The sequence below is a fragment of the Panthera uncia genome, chromosome A2 (genome assembly GCF_023721935.1).
Source record: "Panthera uncia isolate 11264 chromosome A2, Puncia_PCG_1.0, whole genome shotgun sequence".
In the NCBI taxonomy this organism is placed as follows: Eukaryota; Metazoa; Chordata; class Mammalia; order Carnivora; family Felidae; genus Panthera; species Panthera uncia.
The window spans coordinates 53,901,436-53,917,018 of NC_064816.1; the positions used below are offsets into that span (position 1 = coordinate 53,901,436).

The following is a 15,583-nucleotide window of genomic DNA, read 5'->3' on the forward strand; positions in this document are numbered from 1 at the left end:
TGGATGATGGATGGATGATGGATGGATGATGGATGGATGATGGATGGCTGGATGGCTGGATGGCTGGATGGACAGGCAGAAGGTAAGTGGATGGGCTGCTGGGTAAGTAGATGGGTGAGTAAACAAATTGATGCAAAGTTTGATGTGTGAGTGGATAGATAAGGGACAGAGGAATGGATGGTGTACTGGAAGGATGAATGGATGGAGGAATGGACCAGGGGCCAGGAGAATGTGCAGGGGATGGTGAGATGGATGGACGAATAAAAGAGCGGATGGGAAGGAAGACATATGGATGTGTGGATGAACAAAGACACGGGAGGGTGGGTGAGTGGAGAGTGGAAAGGTGGTAGGGGGTTGGTGGTTTGGTGGCTGGAGTACATGCATAGCTGTATTCAATTACCATCTCAGAAATAATAGGGCAGAGTCACCATTGGAGGCTACAGAAGAACTCTACCTAGGAGCCGAACTTGTGCCTCAAGCCACAGGTGACAGTACACACAAGGTTCCTACAGGAGGCAACAGGGCATCCGACCTTGGCTAGAAGCCCCCAAAGCTCTCTCTGCCTCCCACTCAACTGGCCTACACACCGTGGCCCAGTGGGCAGCACTCACCTCTCCGCGGTACGGCTTCGGGTTCCAGAGGCCGGCGGACCTCAGGCACAATGAGGGGGTCTTCACCTTCACAGCAGGAGAGCATGACGTGGTTGCAGGGGTAGCCCAGGTTGGGGTTCGACTCGCACGAGTGGCCCTCAGCCCGCACACGGAGTCCCAGCCCACAGCAGTCACAGCATTGCTGGAGGGAGAGGGGCCATCACTGCCCACACTCTGGCCCCTCAGAGCCCATCTGCCTTCCTCACAGACTGTCAGCTCATGGGACTCACTCAGGGCCCCCAGGGCACAGCCTGGGTCCAGGCTCGCGGACTGGGATGAATTCATCCTTGTCTTGTTTCTTCCGGCCCCGTATGTGCCCCCTGAGACCAGTGCTCCCTGTCTCCACTTCCCATGTCTGGCTCAAAGCAGGGCCAATATAAGCTTTTTGCAATAATTAACAATTGGCCACCTATGAAAAGAACCACAAACTAACCCCAGACATATCCATGAACACCCACCCCCACCCCCATACACCAATATTGACTAGCAGAACCCAGTTCTACTCAGGCCCCCTAAAAGACAGAATTTCCCTTGAAGTTAGAGACAGGAGTGATATGATACTTTCAGGAGAGCTTTAAACTAGGGCTGACTCAGCTTGGAAGTGTATCTCTTTTGCTCTTCTCTTTCCTTGATTTTGGTTGGTGTGACGGCTGGAACCCCAGCAGCTATCCAGGGTCATGAAGTAACCCGGAAGATGGAAGCTACAAGCTAAAGATGACTGTGCAGAGAAGCAGAAGCCTGGGTACCTGAAGGTATCACGTAGATCCACCCCATCCCAAACTGTCTACCTCCAAAAACAAAATATTTAATCTGTTGAAACTCCTGTGGTAGATGGATTACAACAACAGCCCTGTTCGTTCACTCTTCACTGTTCTGCTGTCTTTGCAATGTGATAGCTCAGTTTCTCCTTCAAAGGAGAGAATCTATGTCCCAACGGCTTGATTGGGCCTCAAAAGGCCTTGCTCATTTCTACGCCCGGTGTTGGAACCCAGCCACTAACGGAATAAGCCCAGGTTAGGCTGCTGGAGGTTGAGAGACCACATGCAGCAAAGAAAAGCTGGCACAGCCGTCATCATCCCAGAGCGGTGCCAGGAGAACCATCAGCTTGTGGCAGACGGGTAAGCGAGCCCAGCCAGATCAGCTGAGCATGGCCTAGGTCAGCAACTCATGAGTTAACTCATGAGTTAAGTGAGGCATAAGCCACTAAGCTTTGGGCTGGTGTGTTATGTAGCAATAGCTCATGGATTCTCCAGGCCTGCACTTCCCAATGGTGAGCACAGCCACCATGTCCTTAATAGTTTGCATTATCTCTGACCCTCACAGCCACCCCAGAAGACGTGGATTATTAGCCCCACTTTACAGATGGAGAAGCTGAGGCCTAGAAAAGAGGACTGGTCCAGGGTCGAACACACACAGTGGAATGCCAAACTTGCCTGGCACCAAAATCCTTTCCCTAATATCAGTTTTTAGGAAATTGACCCCAACAAGACAAAAATCAAAGTCCAAATCCTCTCCCAAATGGTGCCCTCCTTGTCACAGTCATCCGGGCTCGTGACACAGGCTTCTTTCCACTCCTTCCCTTTCTCTCTCTCCCAGTCTCCCGCAAACACCTCCTTCCGTGGTTTGTTCCTGAGACTGTTCTATGGTCTTAGGTTTGCTCTCGGCCCCTGCTGTAGACAGTCAGCTGTCCACCCCCACAGTCTGTTTCCCCTTCCTCCTGACGTTCAATGGACACACGACCTCCCCAGAATACAGACTGAGTTCCCCAGCCTCCCTTGATGCTAGGTGTGGCCACCGGGCTAAGTTCTAGCCAATGCAGTAGAAATGGAAATGCCTTCTGTCCTCAAGGAAGGCTCTTCTTACCCCTAAGTTCACAGCAGCATTATTCACAAAGGGTACCAGGCAGCTGTCGGTGCCCACTGACAGAAGACTGAATGAACTGTGTTACTTCTGTACACCGAAGTGTTATTTCACCTTAAGAAGGAAAGACAGTCTAACACATGCTACGACATGGGTGACTGTGGGGACAAGACGCTAACTGAAATGAGCTGGACACACAAAGAAAAAAAAAAGAAACAGAAAGTCCTCCGGGGGCAGGAATTTTCACGTGTTACTCATTTCTGCATCCTTAATGCCTAAGACAGCCCGGCACATGCTGGTGTTGAATAAATATTTCCTGAATTAATTGGCCGCTATAATAACCGATGATGTTTTCTACACAGATGAAGAGGCCCCCCCACCCCAACCCCAGGCAAGAGTGTCACTCCCTATGGGGGAGTCCCCCAGGGAGCCCGACGCCCCAGCCCTCAAGGACCTCGGGCCCAGGCTACGAATGCCGCAGGTCGGGCTTGCCTTGTACAAGGAGACGCCACAGGTGTCGTTGTCCTCGGCCCCACAGGCCTCGCCCTCCTTGGCCCCCATGACACCAGCCATGCAGCTCTTTTCCTTCAAGTAGGACACACAGCAGTGCTTCTGGGCTGTCCTGCAACAGAGGTGTGCGTCAGCTGCACCCGAGCGCCTGCCCCCATCCAGGAGGGATCACAGGTCCCATTTCACAGAGGAGGAAACTGAGGCTCAGAGAAGGAAGCCCCTCCCAAGACCCACTGCAAGCAAGACCAACGCTGGTGGCAGGGGCATCAGCAAAGCTAGCCCATCCCCTGCCCAAGAACACGCGTTCTATTTCTGAGCTTAACCAGGAACACTCGGGGCCTGGAGCCCACCAGACTCCATGCTGTCTATTCCTGACCAATGTGGGAGGGGGTCAGCATCCTGAGGTCCCCACAGGGCTGAGATAGACAGGGGGACTCAACCCCAGGAAGCAGAGGGCAGCTCAGCCCGGAAGAGAGTAGCCTCCAGGCTCCCTGGCCATGCCTCCCAGGGTCTGTAGGGCTACCCCGGGCAGAGGTAGCTGATGAGCCAGCACACTAATAGGGGGGCTCACAGGGAGGTGGGGTTTAGCCTCACTTGGGAAAGGGCATGTCGCAGTGGGAGCTGTTCAGTGATGGGATTGTCTATCTATGAAGGAGTGAGTTTCCCATTACAAGACAACACAAGCACACTCTCAGGGCCCCTAAGCTCAAAACTCCTGAATGATAACATTCTCAAACTCCTAAGTAGCTCCTGAACTGGTGCAATGACAGAAGGGAAAGGAAAGAGACAAGGCTAGAACTTAAATGTTTCCAAAGGGCGCACAGTGGTCCAGACATTAGGTGACAGGGGGTCTAACCCTGGCCGTGCTCCTGGGGAGCCGTGTGGCTTCGGGTAAGTCATACCACCTCTCTGAACCTTGCCCTCGTTGTCTAGAAAAACAGTAGGTTGGAAAAGAGGCATCCTTGGGGAAAAGGAGGTGAATGGCCGGCCGAGACATCTTCAGGGCCTGGCACCGAAGGGGCAGGGGTATAAATTCTTCCTTTGCAGACAATACGAGTCAGAAGAAAATATCAACACAGGCAGCAGAGGACAGTGAGAGGCCAGCGTTTTGGAGACCCCAGGGTAGCAGAGTGGGGAAAGAAAGAGGGCTGAAGGCTCCCAGCTCAAAGCCAAGGACAAAAAGCCCGTGCGGGCCAAGCACTGCCCCAGCAGCAAGGGCAACATACAGCGAGTGAGGCACCCAACCGTTCCTGGATGATAGTGGTTCTTTAACACTTGCTCCAAATTGTAGGATCTTTTTACTCTGCTCATCAGTCCAGCTACAAAAGTATGTGCTTAGCTTAGTCCTGCAGCCAGGCTTGGGCTCTCCACACCTGGAGAAAGCCGGCCAGCAGGCTCACAGCAGCCACAACCCAACTGCCCCTGTACACCTGAGACAGGTGAGACTCGTGTTCACCTTGCACTGCCAGGGCCCCGGGGCCAAAGCAGGCAGGGATCTGGAAAAGGTGAATGAGCAGCTCTTCCTGCTCCAGCGTGCCCACCCCTACCTGCAGGCGTCACCCTCAGCGCCACTCTCGGGGATTTCCAGGCACTCGTCGTTGTCGATGGCCCACTGCTGTCCGGCTGCACAGCACGTCTCGATCAGATCCTTCGTGGAGACTGTGGGTAGCAACAAAGGCAGAGTCACTACCATGGAGGAGGCATCTGGTTCCAAGGTCTCCCAGGGCCAGCAAGCACAGTAGATGTTGTTGGTGCTGTCCAGACCCCCGTTACTGGGCCGGAGACTCACTCGCCCCCAGCCCACAAGGATGACCTTCTTCGGAGAGCTGCCTGCGAGGTTAAGTCCACCCCACGGGGGAGGAGGCTGGGGAAGTATGGCCAATACAGGACGAGTGGGGGTACAAAAGCCCAGCCCTGCCTCTAAGGCGACAGCCCTGTGGAGCTTCCTGTGGGATGGAGAACATTGGCCAGCTCCTTCCCTGCCCCCTCCCCAGGCGGCTTCTCCAAATGAACCACCACACGCACAAAACCCTCAAGTCAGGCTCTGCTTCTAAGGAACTTGACCTACGACACCAAGACAAGACAAGGCATAAGAAGCAACAGCAGCAGTGAGGGAAGTTTAAAACTCGTCCAGGAAAGTTCGTGGGGGAAATATTTGTGCCTGGGGACAGAAGGAGAAGGCAGAGGTAGGGGAATGTGTTAAAACTGAAAGGCACAGACCACAGCTTAAAAAAACAGATGAATTTGCCCACCCCCAAATTCAAACTGTATAAAAAAGAACCCCATAGACAAATAGAAGAGACTGCTGACAGGTTAGGAGGCATTTCTGGAATGTCTAAAACTGGCAGGACGTCTGGGTGGCTCAGCTGACTAAGTGTCTAACTCTTGATTTCAGCTCAGGTCACAATCTCATGGTTCATGAGATCAAGCCCCACATCAGGCTCTGCACTGACAGTGCAAAGCCTGCTTGCGATTTTCTCTCGCTCCCTCTTTCTCTGCCCTTCCCCTGCTCATGTGCATGCGTGCTCTCTCTCTCTCTTTCAAAATAAATAAACTTTAAAAAAAACCGGCAAAGAATTGCCAGTGAGAAAATATAATAATCTCCTGAAAATTAATATTAAAAAAAAGTAAAATACCTATTAAACTAGAAATATTTTAAAAAGCAATGCATGCCAGGCACAGGTGGGAACCCTCCTGCCCTGGGTGCGGAAGGGGTCACCGGCACAGCCAGTCTGGAAGGAGATGAGGTACTGCTGACACAATTAAGTATATACCTCGTCCTGACCCCAGTGGTCCTGCTCCTGGCTGTGCATGCCAGGAAAGTCCTCCCCCAGGCTCACTACAAGGATGCAATGCTTTGGCACCATTTGTGGAAAGGGGTTGGAGGCAGCCTAGGTGTTCATCAGTGGAGGAGTGGATGAATAGAATTTGGGGACGTGCTCCATGGAGGACTCCATGGCTGTCAGAAATAATAGAATAGACGTACACCCAACAACATGAAGCTGGACACACACACAGCAATGTGGAAGCGCACAAAACAGAGCACTGGGGGGGGGGGAGCGGGAGGGGGAGGAAGAAACCAAATGGGATCTATTACACAAATTAAAAATATTGCACACAAAATTATAATATGTTTTTGCACATAAATTAAAAACACACACATGCAAATTAAACAGAAGAGAACAGTTACCTCGGGTGGGGCAGAAGCTGGCGATGGGGACAAGGGCCAAAAGGGAATATATACATAAATAAAACAAGAGAGAGTCTTACAGAGACAATAACATGTAAGGTGCCAGAGATGAGTACAATTCACCCAACCATTTGGCTCTGAGATCTAAAAATAAATGACATGCAAAGATAAATCACATCTAAGCCAAAAGACACATGAAAAGGTGCTCAACAGGGGCGCCTGGGTGGCTCAGTCAGTTAAGCGTCTGACTTCAGCTCAGGTCATGATCTCACGGTCTGTGAGTTCGAGCCCCGCATCGGGCTCTGGGCTGATGGCTCAGAGCCTGGAGCCTGCTTCCGATTCTGTGCCTTCCTCTCTCTCTGCTCCTCCCCCGTTCATGCTCTGTCTCTCTCTGTCTCAAAAATAAATAAACGTTAAAAAAAAAAATTAAAAAAAAAAAAAAAGAAAAGGTGCTCAACATCACTAATCATAAGGCAAATGCAAATCATAACCACAATATTAAAAAAACACAAGAAATAACAACCACTGGCGAGGATGTGGAGAAAAGGGAACCCAAAGGGGTTCCCAAAAGGGAATGCAAAGTGGTACAGCCGCTGTGGAAAATAATATGGAGGTTCCTTAAAAAATTAAAAATAGAAATAGCCTATGGTCCAGTAATTCCACTACTGGGTATCTACCTAAAGAAAACAAAACACTAATTTGAAACACCCCTCTGTTTATTGCAGCATTATTTATAGTAGCCAAGACATGGAAGCAACCTATATGTACATCTATATATAATGGAATATTACTCAGCCCTAAAAAAACAATGAGATCTTGCCATTTGCAATAATATGGATGGATCTAAAGGGCATTATGCTAAGTGAAATAAGTCAGAACAAGAAAGACAAATACCATATCATTTCACTTACATGTGGAATGTAAACACACACACACACACACACACACACACACACACACACACAACAAATGAACAAACAAAAAACCCCAAAGAAAACAGACTCTTAAATACAGAGAACGAGCTGGTGGCTGCCAGAGGGGAGATAGGTGGGGTGGGTGGGATAATGAAGAGAATTACAAGTCACAAATTTCCAGCTACGAAATAAACAGAGATGAAAAGTACAACATAGGGAATACGGTGGATAATGTTGTAATAACATAGTATGGTGACTACATTTATGGTGCTCTGAACAATGCACAGTATTGTTGAATAGATATTTTGTACACCTAAAACTAACATAACACGGTATGCTATTATACGTGAACAATAATTTTAAAAAACAAAGGCAAAGCTCGTCTAGAATACCTACATGCATGCTGGGGGGCAGCAGGGTGTCACAGAATAACTTTGAGCCTGGGTCCACCTCTTTGTGCTACCATGTGTAGGCATTTCTTCTCTCTAAAGACTCCATGTCCTCCTCTGCTATGAAAACCCTTAGCTGCACAACCACTGAAACCTACGAAGACTCTCTAAATGTCTTTGAGCAGGTCATATAACCCAGCAGAGCTGAGGGATAAATGTACCAAGGGATGTCAGCAGCCTGCAAGGTTCCAGGAAAAGAGTGACAGCTCACTAAGAATCATCAGTTTCATCTCGTGAGTGGGCATTTCAAGTTACTGAACTCTTCTAAGTTTCAAGTCCCGTTCCTTAAAAGAGGGAAAATAAATTTCAATAACAACCTGAGGGCTGTACCAGGAGGAATGAAAACAATTCTTAATAACAACCATCTACCAGAAACAAACTCAACATTAGATGCCTGCCTCACTGAAGTGACAGATATGAAAAAATGCCTACAACACTCTATTTGGTATTGTCTTAGAGACAGATACTAGCAGATACAATAAAGCAAGAGAAAAAAAAGAGGCAGTAGAAATAGAAACAAAGAGATGATGGGCAGCTCAATCCAACTTTGGCTCAGGTCATGATCTCGCGGTTCGTGAGTTCAATCCCTACATCAGGCTCTGTGCTGACAGCTCAGCACAGACTCGGATTCTGTGCCTCCTTCTTTCTCTGCCCCTCTCCCACCTGTGCTCTGTCTCTCTCTCTCTTTCTCTCAAAAATAAACAAACAGCAAAAAAAAATTTTACAGAGAGATGATGGTCATTATTTGTAGATGTTATGGTTTCATCTTTCTAGAAAATCCAAAGGAATCAAAACTCACACAGTACTAAAATGAATACTAATTAATAATAATTATTATTATGTGGTAGCCAAAATCAAAACCAACATACTCCGTTTAGTGGCTTTCCTATACAAGAGCAACAATTAAATAGGAAAGTAGTAGAAAAAATTCCATTTAAAACAGAAACAAACCTAGAAATATATCCATCATAAACATGCTAAATCCACATGAAGAAAAAAATTTAATTGTCTAAAAGATATAAGATAATATCTTATAAGAATAAGAATATAAGAATATCTTATAAGAATAAGATAATAATAAAATATAAGATATTTTATTAAAAATATATATCATGAGGCTGGACAGGAAGGTGGGAAGATTCAATACCTTAAAAGATGTCAATTCTCCTCCATTTAATCTACAAATTCAATGCAACCCAAAATCCCAACACAATTTATCATGAAACTTGTCAGGCTAAGATTCTAAGATTCATCCAAAACAAGAAATGTCTAAGAATACCCAGGAAAAATTCTGAAAAGAAAAGAAGAGCATACTTTAAAGTTCCAATAACTAAAGATACGAGGAGATCAATGAAACAACAGAATTTAGAAACAGAACGATATACATTTGGGAATTTAGTATGTGATAATGGTGGCATTCAAACTCAGTGTGGAAAGGACTGAATATACAATGTTGGGACCTACTTCACACTACACACAAAAATTAAGTCCAAATCCAAAGGCAGGATTAGAAGAAACCTAAGAAAATAATTTTAGGATAAAGAGAGCCTTCTTCAGAAGTAAAATCCACAGAAGAATGAAATTGGACCCTACCTCACACCATATACAAAAATCAACTTAGGGCGCTTGGGTGGTTCATTGGGTTGAGCCTCTGACTCTTGATTTCAGCTCAGGTCGTGACTTTGTGGTGGCGGGATCAAGGCCCATGTCAGGCTCCACACTAATCATGGAGCCTACTTAAGATTTTCTCTCTCTCCATCAGCCTCCCCATCCCTGCCCACACTCTGTCTCTCTCGATCTCTTTCTCTAAAATAAATTTTTAAAAAAATATGTTTTCCTCTAAAAAAATCAACTCAAAATGGATTAAACGTTTAAACGTAAGACCTGAAATTGTACAAGTCCTAGGAGAAAACACAGGGGCAAAGATTCTTGACATTAGTCTTGGCAATGAGTTTTTGGTAATGACATGAACACACAAGCAACAAAAGCAAAAAATCAACAAGTAGGATGACATCAAACTAAAAAGCTCCTACAGCAAGAGAAACAATCCATAAAATGAAAAGGCAAGTTACAGAATGGGAGAAAATATCTACAAACCACATATCTGATAAGGGGCTAATATCCAAAATACAGAAGGAACTCATATGATAGCCAAAAAAATATATATATATATTTTATTTTAAAATGGGCAAGGGACCAAAATAGACATATAGTCAACAGGTATGTGAAAAGGGGCTCAACATCACTCATCACCGGAGAAATACAAATCAAAACTACAGTGAGATGTCACTGCACACCTGTTAGGGTTGCTAATGTCAAAAGGCAAAAGATAACAAGTGTTGGTGAGGATGTGGAGAAAAGAGAACCTTCCTGCACTGTGGGTAGGAATGTAAAGTGGTGCAGCCACTATGGAAAACAGTATGGAGGTTCCTCAAAAACAAAACCAACAAGCAAAAAACTATGGTCTAGCAACTCCATATACAAAATCTTCCAGGTATACATCTGAAGGAGATTAAAGCACAATCTCAAAAAGATATCTGCACCCCCATGTTCATTGCAGCATTATTTACAATAGTCAAGACATGGAAGCAACCTAAGTGTCCACTGATGGATGAATGGAGAAAGATGTGCTCTGTGCGTGTGTGTGTGTGTGTGTGTGTGTGTAATGGAATGTTATTCAGCCATAAAAAAAAAAAAAAAGAAGGCAATCCTACCATTCTCAGGAACATGTTTGGACTCTGAAGGTATTATGCTAAGTGAAATAAATTAGAGAAAGATAAATGCTGTATGATCTCACTTATATGTGATATCAAAGGAAGCCAAACTCAAAGGAACAGAGTAGTTTGGGTGGGTCAGGGGGGTACTCTGGGGAGATGGGGAGATGTTGGGCAAAGGGCACAAACTTCCAGTTATAAGATGACTGAGTTCTGGTGATCTAATGCCCAGGACAGTGTTTGTACACTTGAAAGTTGCTACGAGAGTAGATCTTAAAATGTTCTCACCGTAAACAACAAAAAATGGCAACTATGTGCGGTGATGGATGTTAGTGTTATTGTTGTAATCACCTCACAGGGCATATGTAGAGCAAATCATCACACTGTATACTTAAACTTACACAATACTGTATGTCACCTACGTTTCAATAAAGCTGGAGGGGTGGGGGGGAATAAAATTCACAAGTACAAAGGAAAACCTGAATACAATGAAGTGTGAAATACCTGTATGGCCAAAGACAGCATATCCAATCAGCCCCAGCTACTCTCTTACCCCGTCACTCCTTTTCAAGGCTCCTTGAGTAGCATTCATCACTATGTGAAATCTTGTTTACTTATGAGCTTACTTTTCCGCTTGCCTGTTTCCTTCTCTACAACGGCACTGGGGTCTCTGTGGCCACGGAAAGTGATGCCACCATTCCGTGGTTAATCCTTTCGCATTACACTCCGGGCACGTGGGAGTCACGCCTAGCTCAAATACTTCTGGTGATGGGGAGCTCCCTCCACCCAGGCAGCCTGTCCCTTTTCTTCACAGCTCAAGTTCACAGCTTTCTTTTGCTGGACCGAACTCTTACTGCCCCAGGCCTTCTCCAAGACTGCCTTACTGACATTAGGAGATTACAGTGGATCCCTGGGTCTTAGCCAGCTGATATGAGATGGGTGCCCTATCGAAGTAACAGTAGCAGCTAAAATGAAGTGGGGGCTGGGCTCGGGTCCAAGCACTTTCATCCTCACAGTTTCGATGAGTACTCTCGTTTGCCTTATTTACAGCTCAGGTGGCGAGCCAGAACTCCCGAGCCTCAATTTCCTAACTTCTCTTCCCCTCTCCAGGCCTCAGCTTCCCCACATCTGTGGCACAGGCTGCTTGATGTAGCTGATCCTGAAGGCGTTGTCTGAGAATCTAACCAGAACCAGCCTGAGAGGGGGTGCTGCTTCCCTGTGGATCGACTAGAGTTCTCTTCCTGCCCCCTCCTTGATCAGAAGCCAGGTTCCAGCCTGTGCTTGGCAGACTTCCCACCATTCTCCCCTGGCCTTTCCCACTCCAGCTTCCCCCTGTTTCAGACAAAGGAACTCAGAGGCCGTGAACCCTTATGCTGGGAGGGCCACCCACTTGGAGCAGGAGGGGGAATCCGTATAGGGGCCAAGCCTGGTGCTGCTCGGCACTGTCCAAGATGTGGGAGGCAGAGCCGGGCAAAGCCCAACAAGATGTGGACCCCTGTATCCTTGTCCAAAAGACACACCCGCCTCCCCTACCCCAGGGCTTCGAGGCTCGGCCCAGAGGCCCTCTCCTCCTTGACCTCTCCTCTCCTTCCTTGACCAACCCCTCTGAGCTCCCCAGACTCTGTCTTTCCCTCTGGTTCTTTTTAAGTTCCCAGGCACCAATCATTCAAATTTCCAGCTCTAGGGTTTACTTCTTCCCTTCTCCGTCTCCACCCCGGCCCTGGCTGATCTCATCCAGTCTCCGAGCTTCAAGTGCCTTCTCCAACACGATGCCCTCCCCCCACATCTGTCTCCAGCTGTAGTTTTTTGCACACACATGCAGCTGGCTAAGGAACCACCACCGATGCTCCCTGGTGTTCCCACTGCCAGAATCTGTTCGGCAAATGATTTCCCCGTGTCTTCCCTGTGTCAATGAGGGGCCCCTGGAAACCTCAGGACCCTCCCGGGCCAATTCCTCGTTGCTCACCTCCCTCCATCACTCATGGGGCCACCTCGGAAGTGATCCCAGTCCAGCCACCTGGCCCCTCACCCTGCCACCACCACTTGGCTCAACAGGGCCCCTGCTCTCACGGGTATCCTCCTCCAGGCCATTTTCCAGAGGGTGTCAGAACGAGTTCACAAATACAAATCAGATTGTGTCTCTCCTGGACCTACAGGCCCCCAACTGTTATCCCTTCTTTACAAAGCCCTGCTGACTGCCTCACCTCATCTCCTTTCTCTGACCCTCTTTCTCACTCACTCCGTCCACTCCTTGAACTCCCTGGACTCATTCCTGCCCCAGGGCTTTTGCGTGTTCTGTACTTTCTGCCTGGAATCCTCTGCCCTTTTCCTGTGCCCTGCCCCAACCCCACTGTCTACAGGACTGCCTTCCTTTTCTCCTTCAGGGCTCTCACCTCCTCAGAGAGGATCTCCCTGACTCCTGTATCTAAACTAACCTCTATGCCAACCCTTTTCACACCACCCTACTCCGTCTTTTAACCCTGGCCTTCCCCAGTCCAGAGTCAGCTCAGGGAACCTGTGGTCCACAGACCCCACTGGATGGCCACTGACGTATGGGATGAAGCACCCCTCCCTGGTGTGGCAACCACAGCCCAGAGTCATGTCCCAGCTCTCACCCTGTACCCTAGCTACACATGCTTCCCCTTACCACTTTGTCTTTGCACATGCTGGTCCATGTTAGGAATGCCCTTCTCTGCGCTGTCCAACTATCCACCCCTAACCAGCCAATTCATATATGACTCCCTCTGAGCCCCCACTGGCACCCACCTCCATCCCGGGGGGACCAGCAGCCCCCTCCTCTGGCTTCATTCACGTCAGCACTCGGTACATGCTTTCACCGTAATGTCACTCTCAGATGACATGCTTGTCTCAGCCACCAGATGGAGAGGGTCTCGGGAGCCAAGACTGGGTCTGAGTCCTCTCAGGGCTCCCAGGGCCTGGTGCTGAATGAAGTATCCCAGGCCCTTGGTGTATATCATGTCAGGGAAAGCTTACATCAACAACATGAAGTCAGATGATTATCTTGATCTTCCAGATGTGTAAATAGAATTTAAGATACACAGCCCAGGGCACAAGCTTAGGAAAATGAGGAAGGAGAAAGAAGGCACACCATGGCCCGTCCACCTTGCCCGCACTGCCTCTATGTGGCAGTTTCCACCGGGGGTCCCAGTGGGCCCAGACACGTCCGTACCATCACTGTGAACATGGGCTGGGGGACTTCGGCAGGCCACTCATCCTCTGAGCCTCCATTTCCTCGCCTGTAAGATGGGCGAATAACCTCTCCCTGCCATACTTCACAAAGTGGAGAGGTGAAAAGATTCAGTGTCTGGCAAACAACAGATGCTCAGTAATCGGTTCCTCCCCACCCCTGGCACACAGCAGCTGTTTGGGGACTACCCCCCAATTAACTAATTAATTAAAACACGAAGGAACTGGGGTGCCCAGTTAGCTCAGTCAGTTAAGCCTCTGACTTGGGCTCAGGTCGTGATCTCGCAGTTCGTGAGTTCAAGCCCTGCGTCAGGCTCTGGGCCGACAGCTCGGAGCCAGGAGCCTGCTTCGGATTCTGTGTCTCCCTCTCTCTGCCCCTCCCATGATCACGCTCTGTCTGTCTCTGTCTCTCTCTCTCTCAAAAATAAATAAACATTAAAATTTTTTTTTTTAAACGCAAGGAATAGACTAATAAAGGGGCAGATAGGACAATAACCCCTTTAGCACAGGTAGCCGATGGGGCTTTCAGCAACCTCTCCCTGCCTTTTTTGCTCTCCTCTGGGCTTTCATGGACTCCCTCATTTCTGGCCACTTTGCCACCTTGCCTGAGCTCTTGGCCAAGAGGCCATGCGGTGTCCCTCGCCTGCTGGTTATTTGCAAGCACTGTGGACAGGACGGGAGGGGCATCTCCCACCGTGACAGCTACAGCCTGGCCCTCTCTCTGGCCTCCAGTGACATGGGCCAGCATCACATCATCCTGGCTTCCGAACACTCCACCACCATCTGCCTCACGGACTCTGGCAGGGAGCCTGCCTCTGACATCCCCGAGTAGCAGAGGGGGAACAAACCCACTCCAGGAAACAATCACCTTCATCTACTAAAGTGGAAGATACCCAAAGCCAATGATGCAGTGATCTCATGTTCAGGTATACGCCCAGGAGAAACAGGTTCCCACGGGCTCTACCTGGAGACCCACAAACAGAAGCCCCGAACTGGAAACAAGCCAGGCGCCCCTCCACAGGAGAAAGGGTGAATAAGCCGTGACAGGACCACGTGATGTGAGCACATGCATTACAACTACACACAACAACGTGGACGGATCTCAGACAGGACCTTGGGGGGAAGAAGCAAGTCACAGAAGAATACGGCATACTGCCTTCTACATGAAGTTCAAGAAAGGGAAACAGCGGGGTGCCTGGGTGGCTCAGTCGGTTAAGCGTCCAACTCTTGATTTTGGCTCAGGTCATGATCTCATGATTCGTGGGTTCGAGCCCCACATTGGACTCGAGGCTGACAGCACAGAGCCTGCTTGGGATTCTCTCTCTCCCTCTCTTTGCCCCTCCCCTGCTTGTGGTCTCTCTCTCTCTCAAAAATAAACATTTAAAAAAATTTTGTTTTAAGTAGTATGATTACAAAAGTCTAAGACTCAGACTAAAGTCTAAGAGTCTTTAAAAAAATAAATAAATAAAATAAAGTCTAAGAGTCTTTTAAATTGTGACCTAAGCAATGACATTAGCCAGACATAAAAGGACAAATATTATACGATTCTACTTACATAGGGACCTAGAATAGGCAAATTCAGAGAGACAAAAAGTAGAATAGAGGTTACCAGAACTGGGGGAGGAGGGATGGGGAGTCTGTTGGATGGGCACAGGACGTCAGTGTAGGAAGACGAAAATGTTCTGGAGACGGATGATGTACCATGTGAATGTACACGTGTCACTGATTTGCACACTTAAAGCTGATTCAGGGTGTATGGGTGGCTCGCATCTGAGTTTGGCTCAGGCCATGATCTCAGGGTTCATGAGTGTAAGCCCCACTTGGGGTGAGCTCAAGCCCTGCTTCATTCAGGTGAGCCCTGGTTCTCTCTCTCTCTCTCTCTCTCTCTCTCTCTCTCTCTCCCTCTCTCTCTCTCTCTCTCCTCCTCCCTCACTTGTACCCTCTCTCTCTCAAAAACCAAACTAAACCAAAACAAAACAAAACAAAAAATTTCAAACGGCCACTGTTATGTGTATCTTACTGCAATGAAAAAAAAAATGCATTGCAGTGTAAAAAAAAAAAAAAAAAAAGTGACCCAGCACTTCCCCAT

General features: G+C 48.1%; 1 protein-coding gene across 3 annotated transcripts in view; it reads right to left on the reverse strand.

Moving 5' to 3' along the window:
* FBLN2 (fibulin 2) overlaps positions 1-15,583 on the reverse strand; it is an 89,236-nt gene that overhangs the window by 25,679 nt on the left and 47,974 nt on the right. For all 3 annotated transcript variants that reach the window (XM_049641073.1, XM_049641074.1, XM_049641075.1), the window contains exons 3-5: positions 4,568-4,679; positions 3,003-3,132; positions 612-792 (exon numbers count right to left, since the gene is read on the reverse strand). In XM_049641073.1, the coding sequence (XP_049497030.1) occupies positions 612-792; positions 3,003-3,132; positions 4,568-4,679 (423 nt within the window). The remainder of the gene's footprint in view (positions 1-611; positions 793-3,002; positions 3,133-4,567; positions 4,680-15,583) is intronic.